We start from the raw sequence: 24,145 nt of genomic DNA, 5'->3' as shown, positions 1-24,145 counted from the left end.
AAACTTGTTAATCTGACTCCAGTCTTGATCTTGGACATTTTTACATTATTTATTAATCAAACATTTCCTGATCAGTATTGAATTCACTTCAGTTTTCTCGCTCATCCTTTTTATTGTGTTAGTTTTGTATCGTGTCAGGACTCAGTTCTGCTCCTCTCACGGTCCGGTTGCTCCAGGTTCCTGCTCCTGGTCCGACCCGGTTCTGGTTTGGTTCGGTTCTGCTTGGTGTCAGACGGGACGCCAAGCAGATCATCAAACCAACCTGTGATGTCATCACTTTAACCCTAAAATAAATCCTTCGTTCTGGATCTGCTGGTTCCTAGTGGCTCCTGTTGGTCAGTTTCTCGCCTGCCAGTAATGATAGGTATTTTTCCTTGAACCTACATAAAGAACCACAGACAACGTAAATGAATTTTATGACAAAGCTTTTGCAAAAGGAGAAGTCTCCGAAGCAGCTTCTCCAAGCCGTTTCCAGAGAGTTCTGATTTCCTTTCACGCGAGCTCCTGTTTTATTGTCAAAGAAAAACAGTCAAAACAGTCAAAGGGGCAGAGGTCGTAAAAAGAACAGAGGTTGTAAACGTGTAACCTAATCAACATGTAACCTAATCAACTAGAAAACTACTCAACTGCTCACATGAAGATAAACAGACATCCTGACCTCCACGTCAGAAAATACACACATAAGGAAGAGAACACTTTAATTAGACTGAATTTCAACTAAAGTAATAACAAAATGATAATTCCGAAAATTCTCTAACAAGTAAACCATCCAGTTTTTCTTCCTTCCAGAATAAAACAACAAGCAGATAAATGTTCATAACTGGACAGAAACCCAAACATAGAGAATATTAAATGTTTTTTCAAGTTAGAAGTGGAGCGTATGGAAATCCTTTCCTCCTGAGTTTTGATCGTCCACATCTGATGGCCTCCAGTACTGCAGATAGTGATCAGTTTTCCTCTAACAGAAGATCGTAAACCAGCAGCTGTTACCACAGACGGCTGAGCAGCTGATCGGTTCAGGAACGTCGTCATGACGCTCAGCATGCGAAGCTGATCACAAGTTTGTTTCTTTTTGCATCACATGAGGCTATTTTAGGTTCAAAGCTGTTAAAAAAAGTATTGTGTGAAAGAAAAGTTGTCACCTATTTATGCATTTGCAAAATTATTCTTTGTTACAGCTGACAACACCCGCAGTCAAACTCCTGATTGGACGCTGAGGAGTTTTACTCTCATCTGCATCCTCTCAACATCCATCCATCTCCTCTCAACCTGGATTCATATTTTATCACCTTCAGGCCATAATCACATCGCAGCTCCACAGTCTGAGCCCGGATCCAGACTTTTCATAAAACGGCCCATTAATGAAAACTTATGAGCTCATAAAAGAGTTGAATGAACATGTGCAGCGCCGCAGAATGTGAGAGGAAAAGAAATTACAGCCAAGCTAAACGCTTACAATCCTAACGGCTGAGATCTTCCACTGCTGGAAGGAAGAGCTGCAGATTTCTTCTCCTTGCATGGAGTTCGGCCTCCTGCTGGGCAGGAAGGGCAGATGCTGCTCTGCACATCAGATACAACGAGACTGAACCTGAAATAAAATTTATATTTTCTTATTCAAAGTTGGAATTTAATTATTTCAATGTTTTTCTAATATTTAAAAAAAAAGACTTCAGCGGTTCGATAAAAAATGTGAAAAATGTTCCAATTTTCTTTTCTGATTAATTATCAGAATAACCCGATCGATTAATCGATTACCAGAACAATCAATGCTTGCAGTCCGAATGTTTTGTATGATCCAGGATTGACAGGCAATGATCAAATGTTTTTCTTTAATAGTTGCAACGTTTTGACCTGAGAGGTTCAGAATCCTGACAGACTGGCGACCTGTCCAGGGTGACCCCGTGACCCCGTCACCCCGCCTCCCACCCAGAACGTAGCTGGAGAGGATGGATGGATGGATGGATGGATGGATGGATGGATGGATGGATGGATGGATGGATGGATGGATGGATGGATGGATGGATGGACGGATGGATGGATGGATGGATGGATGGATGGATGGATGGATGGATGGATGGATGGATGGATGGATGGATGGATGGATGGATGGATGGATGAGGTTCAGAATCTTCTGACTCCCAAAAAACTGCTTTTTATTAGAAATAATTTTTGAGTTATTTGCATTTCAAATGAACAAATTTCACTTCATCTGCAGCAAAACCAGCAGAAAACTTTAGGAACGTATCCCATCTTCAGCAGGAAGTAAAAGCAGACGTTCATCTTTCTGTTTCTCTTCTCAGGTTGTGAAATTGAGGAGCGTCCCCCTGAGGCCCCCTGCTGACTGATAACAAGCACTGCGTGGGAGCTCAATGAGTGTGTGCTGCTAACCGGAGCTCCTCCTGTGTGTGTGTGTGTGTGTGTGTGTGTGTGTGTGTGTGTGTGTGTGGCACCATGCTGTGGACGGTGCTGCTGGCGCTGCTGGTGCTTCTCCTGCTGCAGACTCAGCTCTCTGTTTGCTTAAGGGATCTGCGCAGCGGGGCGTCCGTTTCGCCTCTTCAGTCTCCTCCTCCATCCTCTTCCTCCCCCTCCTCAGCATCATCATCATCCTCCTCTTACAACGCTACCCAGCAGCGGCTGCCCGGAGCTATTATCATTGGCGTGCGGAAAGGCGGCACCAGAGCCCTGCTGGAGATGCTCAACCTGCACCCAGACGTGGAGGTGGCGAAGGCCGAGGTAAAACTGACCGAATCAATCAGGGTTTGTGAAGCATATCGTCAACTTTTAGTCATCATGAAGTAAAGTTGTATAATCTCCAGAAGTTTTACTGGATAGTTCGTCTGTTTGACTGAAACGTTTGCATTCTTTGTGTGGGTTCAGGTCGTTTAAGGCCGTGTAACTTTGACAGGCACATTTTAGATGAAACATACAGCAGAAAAATCTGAGGTTGTTTTCACACCTGGTGGACTGGGTTTGATCAGGGACCAAAGACTGTAACATTCGTAACATTTCCAGCTGCTGTGGTTTTCTCTCTCACTGCTCTGAGTCAAACCCTTTGAACTCCCTGTTCCCCTCCTCACCTGTGGAGGCGCTGCACCACGAACCACTGAAGGAAACGACACAAAAGCCTCTGAAGACACTGAGAGCAACTTCCTGCTTCATGAATGTAAACAAAAATGGAGGCGTCAGCTGTAGCATTTCTCTTTTGTCTTTGGTAAAACACCATGAGTCAGTTCTCCTGCTAGCGCTAGGCTAGCAGTTTTATTTACCCAGAATGCTGGGCGCTGTAGTCCACTTCCTGCTTTTGGAGTGGTCTCTGCTCTGCTTGGCGTTCACATATGCATCCGAATTGAATGAGGATTCACTTCAATGGAACTGAAACCGAGGTTTTAATTATTTGGTTCACATCAGTTTGATTATTCATTCACACGTTCACAAGCAAACCAGACTTTCTAGACAAACAAACCGCCGTTCTATTAAAGCAGAATGAACAGAGTTGGTGTGAATCCTTCGACTTATTTATAGCATCAGACCATTTGGAGTGAAATGTTGTTTGGCACCATGCCGATGATTCAAAATGTGACCTAGGGCCCAGTTCTGGAACGGCTCTCTATAACAGTTTAAAAAACTTTAAACTTTAGATAAAATGTCAGAGTGCAAATTTGGGTGAGTCCTTTGAAGAAAATTATAGACAAATGACTTCTTATTTTGAAGACAAACTGATCAGGATGGAGGGTTGATTTGTTGTTTGGTTTTCTCCTGGGTTTGTATTTTTTATCTTTAGTTTCTGTTTGGATCAATCATGATCAATCATGATCAATCATGATCAGTCATGATCGATCATGATCAGTCATGATCAATCATGATTGATCATGATCAATCATGATCAGTCATGATTGATCTTGATTGATCTTCCAGCCATAGTTTGTTGAATCTTCATTTTTAAACCTTTCCCAGGTCCACTACTTCAACGTGGAGGAACACTTCCGCCGGGGTCTGGCCTGGTACCGAGCCCAGATGCCCTTCACCCTGCCGGGCCAGCTGACGGTGGAGAAAACCCCCGGCTACTTCGCAGCCCCCCAGGTTCCAGTTCGGGTGTGGGACATGAACCCGGCCGTCCGGCTGCTGCTCATCGTCAGGGACCCGGCGGAGAGGCTGGTCTCCGACTACACCCAGGTCCTCCACAACCGCCTGACGCAGGACAAGCCCTACCAGCCGCTGGAGGAGCTGCTGCTCCACGAGGGCCACATCAACCACGGCTACAAGGCGCTGCAGAGGAGCCTGTACCATCTGCACCTGGCCCGCTGGCTGGAGGTTTTCCCCCGGGAGCAGATCCACGTGGTGGACGGCGATGCGCTCATTCGGGACCCGTTCCCGGAGCTGAGGAAGGCGGAACGGTTCCTGGACCTTCCACCCAGGATAAACCCCAGCAACTTTTACTTCAACACCACCAAAGGCTTCTACTGCCTCCTGTCCGCCGGACACGACAAGTGCCTGGACGAGTCTAAAGGCCGACCGCACGCTCCGCTGAGCACGCAGGCCTTGAAGAAGCTCTGCCGGTACTTCAGGAAGCCCAACAAACTCTTCTTTGAGATGGTGGGAAGGTCGTTCTCCTGGTGCTGATGCAACTGTCAGGGACAGACAGAGAGGAAAACTGTTTCTGATGGCAGATGATCTTTTTCTAAATACCTTCTCAGGTATAAATGTGCTGCACTCTCATGGAACTGACTGAAAATCTGGTCGATAAAACCCGAACCAAGCCGGTGCCTCTTCAGAACCAACAAAGCTACAACAACTGTGCCATTAAGAAGCTCGGAGCAACCTGTTAGCTCGGTTCACGGACAGGAGCTGAGCAGACGGCTGCCATGTTTGATTGTTGCACTAATGACCAAATTGCTTTAAAAGTCAATCAGCGTAAATATTGTCAGTTCAGAAGATCTCGCTCTCGTTTCTAAACAACTGTACAAAAATGTTTGCTTTGTGAAACTCTTCGTTTCTCATCAGCTGCTTTTGTTTTCATTCTGTTAGAAAATCTTAGTAAAGACAAATAGTGTCTTGTAAACATGTTCTTACCTTTTCAACTTTCTCACATTTTGTCATTTTACAACCAAAAACTTGAATCCATTTTATGTGCTACAGAAGTAAAGGCATCATTTTGAAGTGGAATAAAATTATTTGTAAAAAATATTACTGCAAATTTTACAAAGTGCAGCATGAATTTGTATCCATTGTCTTTTATATCAGTACACATAAATAAATAAAACCCAGTGCAAACAATCCCATTCAGGAGTCGCCTCTAATCCATTTGTGAGTCATTTAGCATCAGAATAAAAACATGTGAGAATTTAGAGAACAACTTTATGTCAACTAACAAATAAACCAAACAGGTCAGGGGAAAGTTATGGAGAAATTTAAATAAAATTATCAAGTTGTCATAATTGTGAAAGTTGGATCAAAACACCAACAGACGTTTGGGTAGATTATGATATGTGAAGTTTGTTAAAGAGCCAAAGAAACCACTTATAAAAACTTTGAATAAAACAGGGAGCTGGAGAAAAGAGCAGATATCGACGCGGCTTGTTTCTTATTTCTGACGGCCACAGAAAAAATCTCAGCCCCTCATTGTTCATAAAGCGTTGTCATGCAAAGAGTTGAATATCGCAGAAATACATAACCACGTATTTCAGATTAATTCAAATAAAAATGTGAAAACTATGAATTCTTTTACTCCACTCCAGAAGTTGGTCTTTCTCCTGACATCCCGGTAAAACGCACTGAAGTTTGTCGTCACATGACAAAATGTGATAAAAGGTACAGATACTTTAGCACTGCATTGTGTATAAATATTGTATTTCTAGCCCTTTTTTAACAACACATTTTCATTTACTTTACAAGTGAAGCCCAACATGGTGTTATTGTTAATATCTGTAGTTTTTTTCCTAGTGTCCTAATAAATGCACTCAGACTTTCCTTCTGTCTCCTGCCTGAGAGCAGAGATCAGGTTTAAAGGGTTTGAACACATCAAACATAAATGAGCGAACGGCCGGCCGCTCCGGGAAAACCTAAAGAAGACGTTCCCTGTCAGAGTCGGTCTTTACATCCAGCATCAAAGCTTCGTTTCATCACAAACTTTTTCCTGATAGGAAGTTAAATCACCACCGACTGTCAGCAACAGCTGCAGGTCAGCAGATTATTCAACCTCCTGCCATGTTTACGTCAGATAACAGTTATAAAGATGGTTTAGCTGTCCACTAATAAAGGACAAGGTGCCTTTTTGTAAGATTTTCATGATCCTAAAGTCAGCTGCTTTGTTATTTTTTATGTTTTTCTTTGGTTAAAAATCTTAACTGTAAAAAGCTCCATGCTTTGAGGCTTTGAGGAAAGCAGGTTGTAACGACACCATGAGGAAAACGGAGCAGAATCAGAGCTGAAGGCTGACCTCCGCCTGCCTCCCATCCACCGCTCCCAGGAGAAACCAGAACCACGGAGACAGGCAGGGCGAAGGATGGAGACGTAAACAGATTATTCTTTGAAGACGTGAACAGTCTTTCATGTCTCCTCTGCTCAGGACAACGCGGCTGACGTCACTTTCAATCATCAGGTAGCTTTACATCAACAGTTCAACTTCTTTGCCAACTTTGTGCTGAGAATCTCACTCTCAGTTTCACTTTAAACAGTCAGGATGACCAGACAGAAATGTTCCCTTTCCATATCAGTGATGATTGATTGAGGAGCCGTGTGTGTGGATCTGGAACGTTTCATGGTATCGTGTTGGGAATCACATGGGAAAACATGTGGAACCTTGTGATACACATGTGATTCCTACTGTGTTTGTTGGCCCTAACAGTTACTGAAGGCAATTTTTACATGCAAAAACTAAACTGAACAATTTTCATCAGAAAGAGCAACTGGGAGGCTGAAACCAAACAACTAAAACCAGAAGACTGAAACCTGAAAATAATGTGTAAAATAAATATAAACCGCAGGTATTTACCTACTCAAACATAAGATGGAGGAAAATATTGGAAAATACAAGACAATAAAAATGGGACATTTCTGACAGAAGGTAAAGTTTTGTTGGTTTGCAGTGTATTTTGTTATATTTGAAATCCTTAAAATGATTTTTTTTTTCCTGAAATGTTTCCTTCCTCTAACATGTTCCCATAACTTCCCCTGTTTTCTTTCTCATGCTGCGTTTTTCAGTTCTGGCTGCACAGCAGGACAGAGGGCCCTGGCGAAGACTTCAACCGCAAAACACGGGCGCTTCGGATGTTTATTTTTAAAAATGTAAAACAGGATTTTACCTGGGAGGTTCAGCACACAACAGGTAACAGAATACAGAAATAATCAGGAACCAGAGAATCGATCAGGGAGCATTTCAAAAACGGATGCAAGTTGCACCCAAAGTTTGGACAGTTTTCCTCATCAGCTTTGCATTTGGTCGACGTCAATCCCTGTATTTCAGGCTGGAAATAAAAACAATATGAAAAGATGTTCAGGATTTGGTCCAGCATGCATTAAACATGAGTCTTCCAGGTGAATCATCAAGTATGTGGGGGAAAAAATCTTGAATTATTGAAAGAATGTTTCACAAAAAAACGCAGATTTTTATTTATTTTTTCTTAAAGCAAAATGTTTTTTAAAAAAAATACTGTACATATAAAAAAAAGTTCATGACTACATACATAAAAGTTTAATAAAATAAAAAATGTCCTGTAAGCCTTTCCTGGGGAAAATTTTAGTTTCTCTAATCTAAGAGAAATTCAGGATTTTTTTTTTCCTCAGAAGAAACAGAGACAACTTACAGAGCGTTTTAATAAATTAAACTTACGGAGCGTTTTAATAAATTAAACTTACGGAGCGTTTTAATAAATTAAACTTACAGAGCGTTTTAATAAATTAAACTTACAGAGCGTTTTAATAAATTAAACTTACAGAGCGTTTTAATAAATTAAACTTACAGAGCGTTTTTCCAGCTCCCCCTGATGTGACCAGAGGAAGCTGTAAAACAGTTTGTAACTTCAGTTTTGTAAAAGTTCTTACAATAAACTTATTTATTTACCGTCATAAAACCAACGCTTACATTACGCCCTCTGGTGGCAACTGTTGGCATGCCAGCTCTTTACAACCTGAATCATCTCAGTGTGGGCTGCACAGTGGCGCAGTTGGTAGAGCTGTTGCAGCGAGAAGGTCCTGGGTTCGATTACCGGCCCGGGGTCTTTCTGCATGGAGTTTGCATGTTCTCCCTGTGCATGGTGGGTTCTCCGGCTTCCTCCCACAGTCCAAAAACATGACTGGTGTGACCTAGATGTGAGTGTGTTTGTCTTTGTGTTGCCCTGCGACAGACTGGCGACCTGTCCAGGTGACCCCGGTCCCCACCTCTCGCCCGGTACGCAGCTGGAGATAGGCACCAGCAACCCTCCCGACCCCATTAGGGAAGAAGGGTGTAAGAAAATGGATGGATGGATGGATGGATCATCTCAGTGTTCGCAGGATGTGCTGCGCGTACGGGCGCCGCCCTGGAGGGGGCGCCAAAGCGATGGGGAAAGTTATTTCAAATCGGCATTTCTGTATTAACAACTGTTAGCGTAAATGTTATCAGTGTATATATGATTATTCATTTTTTCTCTGTTTTGACTGAGATGATGACCTTCTGTAATATGTAACTTCAATAAAACTCTTTGCGTTGTGCCCCTGTGTATGCTCAGGCCAGGTTCGCATATCAATCAGATTACATCCAGATTTAGTAATCTGAGCTGCAATTCTGAGTGGTAAAACCAGTAAGACACTGAGTTAATGATTTATGTGGATAAAATCAGAATTTTGATTTTGGCTGTCTTAAAAAAAGAAAATCAAACTTAAAAACTAAAAGCAAAGATTTTTGCTCCCTATTGTTGCAACCAGTTTTAAATCTTTAAAAATGCTCATAACTTTCTCTCCAGAAGTCCTTGAAAATGAGCAGCAGACAGCAGAGGGCAACACAAACAGCAGCGCTGCCCTTCAAGGACCAGCAGGTGGCTTAAATAAAGCAAAGGAAAGAACTAAAGCATGAGGAATCGCTCAGCCTTGGATTCCAGACATCAGGGGTAATTCATGACTTACTTTGAACAAGTGTCTGAACTGCCCTGGTTCACGTTGGTGAAGCTAAAACTGAAACAGAAAAGCTCCATCAGAGCTGCTGCCCACACAACAACGTTACTGCCTTCAACTAACATTTAACATCCTAACTGACAGTCGGTTGGTCTGTTCTGGGTTTTCAGAACTTTGTGGTGAATTTGATGGGAAATCCACTTGTGAATAATCTGATTACAGATTACTGAAGTTATCTTTGGACCTAAAGAGGAACGACAGAGTCAATGCACAGCTTCAGTTATGACAGCTGGAAACCAGAGATCAGGATGAACTCTGACCTGAAGCTTCAGAGCCACATAAAGACGGTTACAAAGTCAGCCTTTCATCACCTGAAGAACATTTCCAAGGTTAAAGGACAGACGTCCCAGAAAATCCCAGAGAAACTCAGAGAAACTCATCCACATTGATCACTGCAACAGTTTTTCCTCTCCACTGTCACTACATGCTTTGTCCAGGAGTGAATACTTTAATCTGCTGGAAAGCTTTCAAGTTTATTCAAATAATAAACTGATTATTGATGCAATTTTTTGATAATTAGAATTTTTATAATTGACAAACCATTTGTAAAGTGAGTTGAGATAAATGTGTAAATTTTATTGAACCGGACCAATAATATTAGTCTGCAGGTAACATTTGTTTGACATCATCATGTAACGACCTCTGAACTGCCTGAACGCTGCAACACAAATAACTTGTCCTGTCTGACGGCCTTTAATGCTGCAACTAAAGAATCTGATAAGCCTGTGAAGATTTGTTAATTATCTTCACATGCCAGTTTCCAGGTCTGATTTGACAATTAAATTTTGCACATTAACAGATGCAGTCAGTTTATCAAATCGCTTGACATTGCCATGTTTGTGCTGGTGGCGCCCCCTGCTGGTGTGTTACAGATCTACTGACGGTGCTTCTTACTTTGCTTTGAACCGGATCAAAAAAACAGAAAAAAAAAAGTAGTTTTCTGTTTGACAGGAGTAAATATCCTCTAAACTTAAAAATTACTGCAAACAGAAATATTTTTTGCAATAATTATTGAATGTTATTATGGTGTTAGTTAAAGTTGCTGCTGTTTTATTTATTGTTTTATCACATTGGGAACCAGAGAGGGAAAAGTTTCAAACAACGCCAAGACATGTCAAGGGTATTTATTTAAAAGATAAAATATGCAGTCATTGTCCTGAACACGCAACTATTAGAAAACGCTTCGAGTCGTTTAAAAATAAAATGAAATGGACATGCGAGGACAGTTCGGTCTGCCAATACATATAAATCTGCAGGTAGAAGTTTTGATCTTCTCTCTGGTTTCCTGACGTTCAGAACGTCGGAACGACGCGGCGAACCGGAGAAAAACCAAACGCTGTTCGCTCAGTGTTCCCAGATCACATCTGTCAATACGGAGTTTCAAGTTTAACAAGTTTTAAACACTGTAAACATTCACAAAAAATAAAACACTGTAGCAGACTGGTACAGTACGTGTTCATTGATATTATGATGCAAAAAGAAAGACGGCATCTCTGTGCAGTTCAAAAATGTTACAGTAATAGAAGCAAAAATGTCACATTTAGCTGCTGTTACCAAATCAACCATCATTTAAAAAAAAAAAAAACAGGTTATAGGAAATATTGTAACTTTAGGAAAAATAACCACAAAACAAGATTTTTTTTAATATAAAAAACGTTTTTTTTAAACAATTTCAGTATAAAACATCACATATTCCCAGGCCAATCAAACAAATTCACGTCATTTCAATAATCATGAACTCCCCAGTCAAACGGACTACAATGACATAAAAAAGGATTTACTGCAGTTAAGGGGGTTTTCTGTACTTTTAACTATTTACGGGAGAAATATACCAACACAAAGTCTAACAATCACTCTTCGTTTGCTATAATATTAATAACAGAAAAGAACAAATGTGAACTCCTGGTCCGAACAAAGCCCAAGCCCCCAAATTTCCGGTCAACGTGGCGTCTACGCAGTCTTCTGCTGGCCCTTCTTCCCGATGAGGGATTTGTGGATGTGAGGGATGACACCTGACAGAAACACACCACATTCAGTCAGACTGAAACCACCTGACACGACGGCAAACACAAACCAACCGTAACCAGGCATGAGGAAAATAAAAGCTCCTCACCTCCACCAGCAATCGTTGCTTTGATAAGAGAATCCAACTCCTCATCGCCGCGGATCGCCAGCTGCAAGTGGCGGGGAGTGATACGCTTCACCTTCAAGTCTTTGGAGGCGTTTCCTGCCAACTCTAGTACCTGATCAGATAACACGCATTTATCAAACGTTCAGACACAGCAGAGCAGCAAGCACAGCCAGAGCAGGAGGACGTACTTCAGCGGTGAGGTACTCCAGGATGGCGGCGCTGTAAACGGCCGCTGTGGCTCCGACGCGGCCGTGGCTGGTTGTGCGAGTCTTCAAGTGTCTGTGGATACGACCCACTGGGAACTGGCAGGAAGCAGTGAAAAAAAAAACAACAACAAAGCAACTAAATCTTTCAGTTCGAATTAACACCTGCAGCGCAAAAACCACAAACTGCCAAATGAAGAGACATTTACCTGCAGCCCAGCCCTCTGGGAGCGCGACACCGCCTTGGCCTTGGCTTTCCCGCTGTCTTTTCCTGCCTTTCCTCCTGCCTGCAGAAAGACGCTGCCTCATTAAGAACTACACAACAAACTGAAACAATAAGCAGAAGGAAACTTACAGACTCAGACTGAAGATAAGGTTGAGTTTATATAAATAAAGATGAATCTTATCATGAAAAATAGAACTGATTAAACAACACTCAGATAATGCAACATTATTTTACATCTCAATAATAAACTCAGATTGAATGAATCTGGACCAACTTACATTTGATCTGAAATATTCCAAAAATATTCATTTAAAATACAAGTTTAAGATTTAATAAACCTCAATTCTACTTTTACAAAATCTTAAAAAGTTTTTGGATTTTAGAATAATGTTAGAGACCTTCAACAGGCATCCATCTGGAGAATCAAAAATACCTGCAATAATCAAAACCAGCCTGCTTATTCTGCAGCGGTTAAAAACAGTTTGGTTCATAAACCCTCCACTTCGCTATTTGAATTTTACATTATTTAAATAACTTCAGATGAAATCCATCTTAAAATTTATAAGAATAATCCAATCTGGTATTAGTTATACTTTGCTGATTTTGTCCTAGTCAAAGGTCATACATGTGCCTAATGAAAAAGAAGATTTAAATAATTGTTTTCAAATTAGAAAAAGCATAAGCACGTGTGTTTACATAATATATTTTGATCAAAATAATCCACTGCAGTATATCAGTTTATTACATTATGAACCAAATGTAGTCCTGATTACTTAAAAAGTAAGAAATAGCCCTTTATTCAAGTGCTGATTCGGATGCGAACTTCAGCGCCGAACGTTACAGACGGTCGGTTGAGCAGCTTAGCTTTCCCGCCAATCTTAAACAAAACAAACCCAAAACGACAGTCACACAAGTCAGGCTAAACTGCGAGCCTCCAAGCGACCTCAACACGGACTGGCTATGAAACTGAACATATTCATCAAACACGTTATAAAACAATAAAAACAAAACAAAAACAGAAGCTGTCAGGGGGCTGATGTCAGAATCCCCCCCACACCGTCAAACGCAGACGCGCCGACTGCAGACTGCGAGCGGTCAAGTTTTCATTCACAGCCATTACAAAAGGAAAAGTTCCTTTACACACTCCTCTGGCTGCTCAGCGACAACTCCAGGCGATTTCCGTCAATCTAGTCACTAATATTACAACTTCCACAAGACTACTAACCACCCACTAACAAGTGTAGCACACAAAAACATGTTGACTAAGCCTGCTAATAAGCTTTAATACGATTTAACATAAGCTATAAGTCGTAAAACTGACACTTTAGTTAGTTAAAGCCTGCATTATGAATGAAGCATTGCACCCAAAATAAAAATGAAGCATGAAATTATCATGTAACCCTGAACCAACGGCTTAAACAGCGCATGCTAACTCGTTAGCTGACAGCCCGTTCAGCGAAGCTTTCTAGTCACTCACATTCTAGTCGAAATTTCTCAGCTCTAATTCAAAACAGCACTTTCTGCCCACTGCGTGATTATTACACCAAAAATACTCTATCGCCTCGGGAATGCATTCGGCATTAATCGGAGTTTACGTACCATTGTTTTCGTCTGGAAATTTGATTGAAGAACTGAGGGGTAGCAAACAATTTCAGCTCCCGAAAGCAAAGAAACAATAAACCCTTTTGCAAATCTTTTGCTTGCGACCCCTCGTGGGAGCCAGGCCAGCCAATCAGATCGCGCGTTATTACTTCGAATCTGCCGTTCAGCCAATCATCGAAAGACGTGCAGAAAAACCAACCCATCCCCCACCCGAAGATCTCCGTTGCTCTGTTTTTGCGCACGGAACCAACAAGTAGGCGGGACTACGTGTGTGTGGAGTGTCCTTCCAGTCACATTCATCCCAAAAATGTACGATACAGTCATAAAGTAGAAATTAACTGTTCAATTACAGTAGGACGGTATTTATAACGTCATTATACTATAACATTCTGGTCAGGATGCATTGAGGAAATTGATATCCCATCAGTAAAATTAACCCATGCATAAGTTATAGGCTGTAGAAATAAATTTGATATTCATTTAATACTTGAGGATAGCTGTCATAGATGTATAAGAATAGATGTTTTCATGGGCCTCCGGAGCGTAAGGCAACCTCGCCGCCATATTCAGAGTGGCATTTTGTTGAAACTCATAAAACGAACTATCAAGAAAAATCATTTTGAAGGGTTTTAGGTACAAAGTGTGACTACGATCTTTTATGACCCTGTAAGATAATTATTTCACCTTTATTTTAAATAACGTCATCCAAAACCACAAGGACTTCTATCAAACATGTTATTGAGTGGAGGGAAAAACATCAAAATAAACTACGCTCGTAAGCTTAATGTAATGAAAGAAATTATAAGAAAAAAATCTGTGTTTCACATCCATGTGAAATTTTTGACATCCAGGTAAAAAATATAGCACATTTTTGATAAACAATTTGCTAAACTAAGTGTAGTTATTTTAAGTTAAATTTATTTTAATTGTTTGGTGCTGATCACAGTTATTCGTATTCATACCCAAAGCATATGTTGTGTGTGGGAAAAATATGTAATAAAATTAACGAAAGAAAATCTTTGTGTTTTTTATTTAATTTTGAAACCCCACGTCCCTGAGTGGTTTTGGAGGGGAAAGTGCCAGTCCTAATATGGTGGACGCACTGACGTACCGTTTTTGTGGGGCAACGTGTGGTCTAATCTTCTATGTCTATGAAAGATGTTACGATAAATAAAATATCATATGGAAGGAAGAACTTGATATGATTGGCAGAGAAAAGGGCGAATGAAAACACCGAATCTTTTTATAATGCTTTCATTGGCAGCAGAATTAGCCAATCAGAGCCCAGAAAGCAGCGCCCGGTATTCTCCGCTAGCTTTGCCATCAGAGAAGAGAGAAGGGGGAGGGTTTAGGGGTCAGAGATACTCAGAGAGACGGGCTGCTGGTGGCGAAGATGGCGGATGGGGATAGCGGCAGTGAGCGCGGTGGCAGCAGCGGTGGCGGAGGAGGAGGAAGCGGTGGATTTCAACATTACCAGCGGGAGCCAGAGACACAGGAGCTGGCTTCGAAGAGGCTGGACATTCAGAACAAACGCTTCTACCTTGACGTGAAGCAGAACGCCAAAGGCCGGTTTATCAAAATCGCAGAGGTCGGCGCCGGGGGCTCTAAAAGTCGTTTGACCCTCTCCATGTCAGTTGCTGCCGAGTTCCGCGACTATCTGGGGGATTTTATAGAGCACTACGCCCAACTCGGGCCTAGCACCGCGGAGCAGATCGCTCAGTCGTCCGGTGGGGATGACAGCGGGCCTAGACGGGCCTTGAAGAGCGAGTTTTTGGTGCGTGAGAACCGAAAATACTACCTCGACCTGAAGGAGAACCAGCGGGGTCGGTTTCTCCGGATCCGACAGACCGTCAACCGAGGCCCCGGTTTCGGCGTCGGAGTGGGGGGCATACCCGGTGCCGGCATGCAATCCGGCCAAACCATCGCTCTCCCGGCCCAGGGGTTAATAGAGTTCCGCGATGCTTTGGCCAAGCTGATAGACGACTACGGGGGAGACGAGGAGGAGCTGGCCGGCGGCGGAGGGGCCGGGGGCTACACCGAACTTCCGGAGGGCACTTCGATCATGGTGGACTCCAAGCGCTTCTTCTTCGACGTCGGGTCCAACAAGTACGGGGTCTTCTTGCGGGTGAGCGAGGTGAAGCCCAGCTACAGGAACTCTATAACGATCCCCTTCAAAGCGTGGGGCAAGTTCGGGGGAGCGTTCAGCCGCTACGCCGAGGAGATGAAGGAGATCCAGGAGCGGCACCGGGACAAGATGTACGAGCGGAGAACCGGAGAGGAGTCGGAGGGAGACGACGTGGACGACGATTGACGCAGAGGGAGAAGCGGCTTTCTGTGGGCTAAAGTTGACAACATGATGCAAAGCCTGGAGAGAGGAGCGACTATTTTGTGCATGACGAATCGAACTATAAAAAAAAAAATGCTTAAAAAAAAGTATATTTGACTGAAAAATTTGTTTATGTAAGAGAAACATGTTCTAAAGTTTAGGTGGATGTTATAGCTAAAAATGAGTGCAGACTGCAGTAGTCAGCCTCTGTATGAGATTCCCCGTTGATAAAGTATATTCTATTTAATATATATCTATCTATATATTGATTGTCCCATTGATAACCTCACATGTAGCCCAGCAAGTTCAGTTTGGCAGAAACACAACAGTTGGTTACCTGGACTCCTGCTTGATATCCAATGGTGAGAGCTCACTCAGTGCTGACCTGTAGTCTGTGATGATGAGGATGATGATGATGATGAGGAAGAGTAAAATGTGACATACTCAATCCAGCAGTGGCTGTGAGGGAGTGCTGGCATCGCTCACCATGGCTGTTTGTGTTTTTTCTAAAGCGATCAGAACCAAACGGCTCGTCCAGACAGAACCGCCGCGTCCAGCAGGCCTGGGGGCAGAACGTCCGGCCTGGAGGCAGTAGGGTTACCAGCTGTAAGCACACGTCATCTCGGCCTCTCCAGCCCAGTCCGGCCCTGGTGCAGACCTGGTGCTGACCCTTGACCCTTGCTGCGGCGCGGCGGTGAGGCCTGCTCAAACGTGGCTTGTTGTGTCTCAGGGCTAAAGCATAAAACTAAAATCCAAGCCCACATTTTTTTGGGAGGGTTTCCCAGCATTCCCTGTGCCTGTCGCTGCAGCCGAGTCGTCCGGTGCGGGCCACCTTTGACCTTTGACCCGGTGGCCTTCTCGTTCACGCTGGTGTCACCGTTCCCCAGCTGCAGCTTAGCGTTGCCAGGTTTGATCTAGAATCACCTCCAGGGTCGTCCGTGTTGACTTGCTTAGGGTGCATCATTTGGATCCTCGAATCTTGAACTCTGACCTTTTATGACTGGAGCAACATTCAGTCTGATTGTAACAGAATAAATTAGGTGCTTTTGAAAAAGAACCTCCTGCGGGGGGAGTTGTATCTAAAAGATATATATATATAAATATATATATATGTACTGAAAGAGATTTACTAACTAAAAAAATTGATAGAATTATTTTTAAAGAGATATATTCAAATATGTCTTAGAAATATGAGATTTATTAGATAATGCTGCCTAAAGTGGCCTATTTAAAACACTAAACTTGGATGCAACGGTCCAGGGTTATATTTCATACCTGCTTTTCTTTTTTTTCCTAATATATCTTTTATTCCTTAGAGGAAACTTAAGAGAACAACAGATTGGTTCCGCCGTATGTTAAAGCAATTTGTAGAAGCAGCTTCTCTGAAGTCTGTGAACTCTCAGCACTCCAGGTCACTTTACCGCTTCGTTTCGTTCCCTCCTTTCAGTCCACCGCCGTTTTTCACTCCACAGCGTTTTCCCATCAGTTGCCATGCGACAAACGTAAACACCGGCAGCCGTCAGCGTTTGGTCCTTAGTGCTCCTTTTACTGATGTTTTCTCTGTTTTGCATGAATGCTCTCTGACGCAGAGCCGCCTTGTGTTCTTTTCTTTCTGCATTTTCAGATTTGCTGTATAATGGTATTTATCCTTCTTTTTTGTTTTTAGAGCGGTTGCAAGTTTTTTTTCTGTGCTGCAATAGACAGAAAGTTTACTTTCCAGCCTGACGATGGTTTTTAAACGGCCACAGCGTTCCCGTGTTTTTTGGGGAAACCTCACTTTCATCGTCTCTCTTCCTTTTGGTGTGAAAACTTCTCGTTGAATTTTACTTTTCCTTCTCCAACACAGCAGAGAAATGCCATATATATATATATATACATATATAAATATAAAAAATACATGGGAGCAATAGATTTTTTCCTTTTCTATTGATATAATATGCTATATATAAAGTTACACATGCGATTTGAACTACATCCTTCTTCTTGTACTGTGTTACGTGAAATGGCAGCTGTTTCAGTCGTGTGTTCTGCTGTAATATTCTACCAACATCCTTTCAACGAGAAATAATAAAAAAAGGTTTTTGCTCAGGAGAGTTGTTGTGTTTTTCTTTATCCTGTTTTCACAAGTAATTTATCATTTTTATATCTGCATCAGACACAAATGGTTAAGATTCTTCTTTTTCTGGCTAAAGTATTAATTTAATACTTGTTTCATTTATAAATAACTTTAATTTATTCAGTTAGAATCATAATATCAAACCTTTATGTTGTAAAAACAGTGAAAACATTTTTAATAAACTAATTTACAAAAAATGCATGAACAATTAAAACCCAGAATTATTAACTCCTGATTATTTTAGGTGTAAAATGAATGTTTAATGCTAATTTTGAATGGAAATATTTTGGAGTGGCCTAGTCAAAGTCCTGACTTAAATCCACAAAGGCAGCTAAATGGCAAAGAGCTCAATGACCTGAAGATCCTCAAAAATAATAAAACATAAAACATACCAGCAGAAATGTGTAACAATATAGTCAGTAATAAATATTCTTCCATTATTGAGAAGGAAATAAAATATTTTCTACAATCATTTTAAAAAATAAGAAAAATTATTCAAATAAATTCAGTTTGGATGTAAATAAGTTTATGTCAGAATCTGAATTCTTTTTATTGACATTGTGCACAAAAAAACAACGAAAACTAAACAACAGCTTTCAAAGACAAATTCAATAAAATATCAAAATAAATATAAAAATGGAAACAACTGGGATGTTCAGGAAAAATAAAAACATATAAACCTAAATGCATCAACATAGAAACAGTTTTTATTCACTTATTTTCAAATGCATGTAGAAAATATTTGATTTAAATATATATTTATTGAGAATATTTAATCCAATATACAGATTATATATAGATTGTAGCTGTAATCTAATTGTAGCCGGTACATTTTGATGAAACTACATCTGTAGTTATTTGAAGCTGCTTATTTCAGCAAAGCTGCATAAAATATTAAAGCCAAGAACTTTTCATATGTAATAAATGACAGTTTATTATTTTTGATGCTGCTTCATGAAGCATCTTCTGTTTCTGCTGTTTGGAAAAGTTTTTATTTGTTCGTTTCTGAACCAGATGTTTTTATGAAAGATCGTTTCTGTGATCCACTTTAAAAGTTTGAATCCTGATTTATGATTCATGAACCAAACAGGATGACTCTCCGTTCCTCCATCTGAAATCTCAGAACAATAACTTTAAATGAAAACTGGTGCAGCAGCTGCAGGAACAGAAACTGTGAAAGGTTTCAACATTTCAACTTTTTGTTTTCTATTATTGTGTTTTAGTTAACTTGGTGCTTCAGTGGTTTTGTTATTTAATGTTTCGACTTTTTAATATTTAACCACTTCAAGATTCCTGTTTTCTTTTGTTTTGTTTTCATTTTTATCTGATTATTTTCCCTGGATTGCCTTGGATTGAAAATCATCTCTGCAGCAACCATGAGCAGAAAACTTCCAGACATTTTTAATCTAGATATTTTCTGAACTTTTGAACATTTCAGTAATGCATTCGGTTTTATCCTGTTTTCAAAATACAGTTTCCACTTAATGTGATCATAACCTCAGTGACTCTGTCTCTCCTGCACTCTGACCCAACTGCTGGCATTGCAACATGCTGTTTTGAAATATGCAAGATTCAGCATTTCTGAAGCTAAATGTGACCTAAATTATTCTTTCACACATTATGAAGATAAATACATTTATATTTTCTTGTGTATAAAAGTCTTTTTTAGTTTTTTTTTTTAACGTGTCCCATCCGGAATCATTCTGACTGTCAAGCTGAAGCCAAACAGATTTACTTTCATCAGTGGAGCGTTGCAGCTTTCACAATGATGCTGCATTGTGAAATATTTAATAGATAATACATAATAAGACACGTATGTATTGTGCCAGAATGAATTGATAAAACTATTGATAATTAACAAACTGTCAATACACTGCTAAATAACTTTAAGCACTTCTTAAAATTAAATAACTCAGAACATATTTTCACATTGATCATTTATGATTGTTTCTGTGATTTAAAAGAAAAAAATCACTGATATTGTATCAATACTTTTTCATTTATGACAGTAAATATAACTTTTTTTACTCTCCACATCGATGATAACTTGACAAGGATGAAGTAGTGAGTTATACTGCCACCTTCAGGTGGGAGTTAGCATCACCTCAATGTTTCTCAGCAATTCTGCTTTATAAACAGTATTGTTCTATTTTGTTTTTTCACCTTGTCATTATTCAGCACTTTGAAAATGCTTTATTAAAAATATATATTATTATCGGCATGCAAAAGTGAAGGGATTTGTTGAAGCATTAATTTTGGCGATTGCTAAATCATAAAAAAACGATCTAAGGTTTTCATGATTTAATTCAAAATTATATGTTAAAGAATCTATTTATCCTCTGGAGTCTCGAGGGCCACATAAAATGCTGCAGGGGGCCGGATTTGGCCCCCGGACCTTGAGTTTGACACATGCGCTCTAATCAAGGTTATTACAGTTAGCTAAAGCTAACAAGATAACAGGAACTGAAATTGAGAAAACATGAACCATTAACTGAAATAAATCCATCCATCCATCCATTTTCTGTTCACCCTTCGTCCCTAATGGGGTCCGGAGGGTTGCTGGTTCCTCTCCAGCTGCGTTCCGGGCGAGAGGCGGGGTCACCCTGGACAGGTCGCCAGTCTGTCGCAGGGCAACACAGAGACACACAACCATTCACACACACACTCACACCTAGGGAGAATTTAGAGAGACCAATTAACCTGACAGTCATGTTTTTGGACTGTGGGAGGAAGCCGGAGAACCCGGGGAGAACCCACCATGCACAGCGAGAACATGCAAACTCCATGCAGAAAGACCCTGGGCCGGGAATCGAACCCAGGACCTTCTTGCTGCAAGGCAACAGCTCTACCAACTGCACCACTGTGCAGCCCACCTGAAATAAATAACAGTGATAACTGTAGATATAATATCCTATGTTTTTATGGTTATGAATTTATGTAAAATTGATTTTATTTTATTTTTTTTCTGCACAACCAGTTTATGTCAGCCGCCGGCAACTTACGGTTCTCCACATCCTGCTGGCAACGGCAAACATTCAGAGAAACACCAGAAACAACCAGAAATGGTTGGTTGGTCAACAAAAACTGAATACAATTTTTGAAAATGGTATCTCCCTCCTCCTCCTCTTCCTCTTCCTCCCTTTGACCTTGTGATTCAGTCCGCTCCTTCATGTTCACACAGACACACATTTCCGGTTGCAGACACCCTCAGTGACCCTCGGTGACCCCTGGTGATGAGCAGCGCGCCCACAGAGGCGAAATGAAGAGGATGGAGCTCTAATGTGTTTGAGTCAGTTTGGACCAGCTCAAGGCCACGTGGTGCAGGCTGAGCCGGGCGCCAGAGGAGGAGAGGATTAGTGGCCCCGGCGTCCTGACGGCCTGCTACAGAAACACAAGCCCCGCTAAGCTGCCGTCGTCACCCAGAGCAGGTGAGGAGGGACAGACCGGCTGATCTCCCAGAACCGGAGCCGCTCGGCTCAGCAGATCCACGCTGCGCCGCTGAGGGACGTTTGTTGGCGTGATAAATGACGTGAAGTCGCTCAAAGCTGAGTGTTTACAAACAGCATCTGTCATAAAACTGTAATCCGTCCAAAGTGCACGTCTGAGATCATGTGCTGTTTGTAAAGGTTTCCTTCTCCATTTAGTCACAAATTTTACTGGGAATTCTTTGCTTTAGAGAAAGAGGGGTCAAAGTTCACAACTGGAAAAGAAAAACGGGAAAAAAGAAAAAAGAAAGGCTTTTTTAAAGCTGCAGTTTGTAACTTTAATTACATTTTTTATTTTATTTTATTACATTTTTGCTAAAACTGTTGTGACAGTTTTATTATGAGACAGATGAAACATTGATCTCCTTCTTAAACTGTGAATACCTTCAGAAGAAATACACCAAAAACAACCAATCAGAGCCAGGAGGACGGGCTTAGTGCTGTCAATCAACCTTTTGTAAGTGCTGCTGAATGTGCAAAAACAGCTGATCAGTACAAAAATAAAATGTTTATCTGCCATCATTGATAGTTATGATAAATCAAATCAGAAATTATTAAATCTGATACAGAAGGCAAAATGTTTTTGATCATTTGTTTTATGACTGGCGGCTTTGAGTCGAGTCAAAAAGAAAAAGGATAAAATGATGCTGCAGTGGAGAGTAAAGCATAAAAATGGAAAAACTAAAGAAAAAACAGAGAGCTGCACAAACAAAATAAACTTAGTAAAAATAGAGAAGAAAACTGATTCAAAGATGTGACCCATTTAATCTGACAGAGCGAGTTATGAATGCAGTGCAGCTGTGGCGATGAAATGAATTTATTTCTGAGGTTTACGGAGAAAACAAGAGTTTAAAATGGAAAAATGAACCAGAAATCCAGAATTTTCTGATCCTGAACAGAAAAAATGGCTCGAAATCAAACCTGAAGTTGGAATTACTTCTTGAAAATAAAGTTTTTATTGTTTAACATGTTTAACATCTTCAATACGATGTTAAATATGATAAATATGATAAATATGTTAAATATGACGCTTTCTTAGGGAGGAAAAAATAATCTGCTTACCTTAATCTTTTTCTGAAATATATTACAAGTATGTCATCAGCTTTTAAGAATATATTACAAAATTTAATATATAACTTTAAATATTTTTGGTACACTAATCTATATATAAGAATCTATATTTTATAAAATATTCATTATTTTACAATTAAAATAGTAATAAAATTATACTTTGGTTACTCTTTTTTTAAAATATACGCTTTGAAGTTGTTTGAAAGAATTATATTTCAAATGCAAATGTATAAATGTACAAACTTTTCAGAAGTTGTACTTCAGGTATTACTTTAAAATCAATTTTGTATAAATATTTAAACCTTAGTTTTTAATCATTCTTAAAATAAGTACAATATTTGTAGCTAATAGTGTCTCTCATGTTACAATGAAAACTGTTTAACAAAGTGTCATGAATTGGTGTAGAGGTGGTGAGGCAGCAGGCGGGAGACCCAGGATGTGAGGAAAAATTATATATTTAATGACCAAAATGTCCAGCAAAGAAACTCAGTCCAAACAAAGTCCTAGACACCGGGCAGCACGACCGAGCGAAAACCAGGGCTCGACGCCGGTAGCAACCGGTTACACGAGAGACCCAAAGACGGACTGGACACACAGAACAACAGCGACATGACGTAACAAGACGTGACAAAGACGTAGGACCCGACAAAGACACAGAGAAACAGGTGACACTAAATACACGGAGGGTAATCAGGGAACGAGACACACCTGGGGACTAATCAAGGGGAGACAGGACAACACAGAGACTCAGACACACAGGAAACTCGAAATAAATACACAGAAAAACATGGAACCTGACACAAAGAATGTCTTAATTGTCTTAATTATTCTGTTACTATTCTGTGAAAATGTTAACAAAATAAAAACAAACAATTACTGTGACACGAGAATTTACATTTCCCAACCTTTTAGTCTCTTTCAACATTTGACAAAATAATAATAAAACTTGCTCCCGGCTCCTTAACGCCCCACCAATAGAGTAAGAGTAGAGCAGTAATAATCCAGCAGCAGGAACAACCTGTCATCGGGGAAATGGGTCACCGGGGCAGAGCTGAGGATGCCTGGCGGAACCGACCGCTGCTTACGTCTGATTTGGACCCGAGCGGAGAAAATATCCTGTAGTAACGAAAAGCTATTTATAGCCTGTTGCCATGAGTGATGAAGCTGCGCTCTCAGGAAAAAACACATTTTCTATAGAGTGTTGACGCAGCTTCGGCTAACCGAGGAGAAACGATCCGCTCAGTTCCACTGAAACTACAGCGATTAAAAACTAAAATATTATTACTCATTTATCATTGTTCAGTTAATATTAACAACACAGACCTGAAAATGCATCTGCCCCATTGAATCCAGTTTTTCCTTCAGAACTACATTGATTGGTTTGAGCTTGGTAGTGAAACGATTAATCGGATTAATTGCAATGAATCAATTATTGAAATAATTGTCAAATAATTTTGTAAACGATTCGTGATTAACTGGAGTACAAAATCAAGAATGACCATTTGAGTAAAGAACAACTTACTCAGAACAACAATTTGCATCCAAACTGCTGATATACTTTCTGCATTTAAGTCAATAAAAACTCTTTATCTAAAACTCCTCATCTTCAGATTTATTTAAAACTGAAAATAAATCTTCAGATTTATTGTAGCTTCACCTGATTCAATAAAGCAACTCTTAATAATCACCTTTTCTCTTCCAATAAATAACTGGTTAATCCAGCCAATAGTCAATGTATCAGCAGAATTTTCTGCACCAGTTTGAGTCCATCTGAAAACCGAACAGGACAGCAGCGCAGCATGGAGGGGCGCCGTCCTACAGAGGGCGCCAAAACGATG

At 40.6% G+C, this 24,145-nt stretch overlaps 3 protein-coding genes across 4 annotated transcripts in view; 2 read left to right on the top strand and 1 right to left on the bottom strand.

Annotated features, from left to right (window-relative positions):
- hs3st1l2 (heparan sulfate (glucosamine) 3-O-sulfotransferase 1-like 2) overlaps positions 1–7,037 on the top strand; it is a 28,668-nt gene extending 21,631 nt beyond the window's left edge. For both annotated transcript variants that reach the window (XM_044112108.1, XM_044112109.1), the window contains exons 2-3: positions 2,301–2,733; positions 3,955–7,037. In XM_044112108.1, coding sequence (XP_043968043.1) covers positions 2,452–2,733; positions 3,955–4,620 — 948 coding nt within the window. In that variant the 5' untranslated portion in view covers positions 2,301–2,451 and the 3' untranslated portion in view covers positions 4,621–7,037. The remainder of the gene's footprint in view (positions 1–2,300; positions 2,734–3,954) is intronic.
- Positions 7,038–10,256: 3,219 nt separating this feature from the next.
- LOC122828501 (histone H2A.V) lies at positions 10,257–13,459 on the bottom strand. Its single transcript, XM_044112113.1, has 5 exons — positions 13,307–13,459; positions 11,691–11,768; positions 11,467–11,580; positions 11,261–11,390; positions 10,257–11,159 (listed from the first exon to the last, which is right to left on the bottom strand). Exons 1-5 carry the CDS (start codon positions 13,307–13,309, stop codon positions 11,098–11,100), a joined length of 387 nt encoding a protein of 128 aa, XP_043968048.1. The 5' UTR covers positions 13,310–13,459; the 3' UTR covers positions 10,257–11,097.
- A 1,183-nt stretch (positions 13,460–14,642) lies between these two features.
- LOC122828497 (transcriptional activator protein Pur-beta) lies at positions 14,643–17,724 on the top strand. The gene has a single exon (XM_044112110.1). It carries the CDS (start codon positions 14,703–14,705, stop codon positions 15,618–15,620), a length of 918 nt encoding a protein of 305 aa, XP_043968045.1. The 5' UTR covers positions 14,643–14,702; the 3' UTR covers positions 15,621–17,724.
- The last annotated feature ends 6,421 nt before the right edge of the window (positions 17,725–24,145 follow it).

The sequence above is a fragment of the Gambusia affinis genome, linkage group LG03 (assembly GCF_019740435.1).
Source record: "Gambusia affinis linkage group LG03, SWU_Gaff_1.0, whole genome shotgun sequence".
Lineage (NCBI taxonomy): Eukaryota > Metazoa > Chordata > Actinopteri > Cyprinodontiformes > Poeciliidae > Gambusia > Gambusia affinis.
This window is presented reverse-complemented; position numbering and strand designations above follow the sequence as displayed.

Excerpts from the sequence above, each read along its gene's own strand:
- LOC122828501 (XM_044112113.1), bottom strand. Across the intron at positions 11,581-11,690 it reads CCCAGAGGGCTGGGCTGCAG|TTCCCAGTGGGTCGTATCCA; the intron begins GTAAATGTCTCT and ends GCTTCCTGCCAG. Across the intron at positions 11,160-11,260 it reads AGCAACGATTGCTGGTGGAG|GTGTCATCCCTCACATCCAC; the intron begins GTGAGGAGCTTT and ends TGTTTCTGTCAG.
- LOC122828497 (XM_044112110.1), top strand. The coding sequence starts at position 14,703 with ATGGCGGATGGGGATAGCGGCAGTGAGCGCGGTGGCAGCAGCGGTGGC.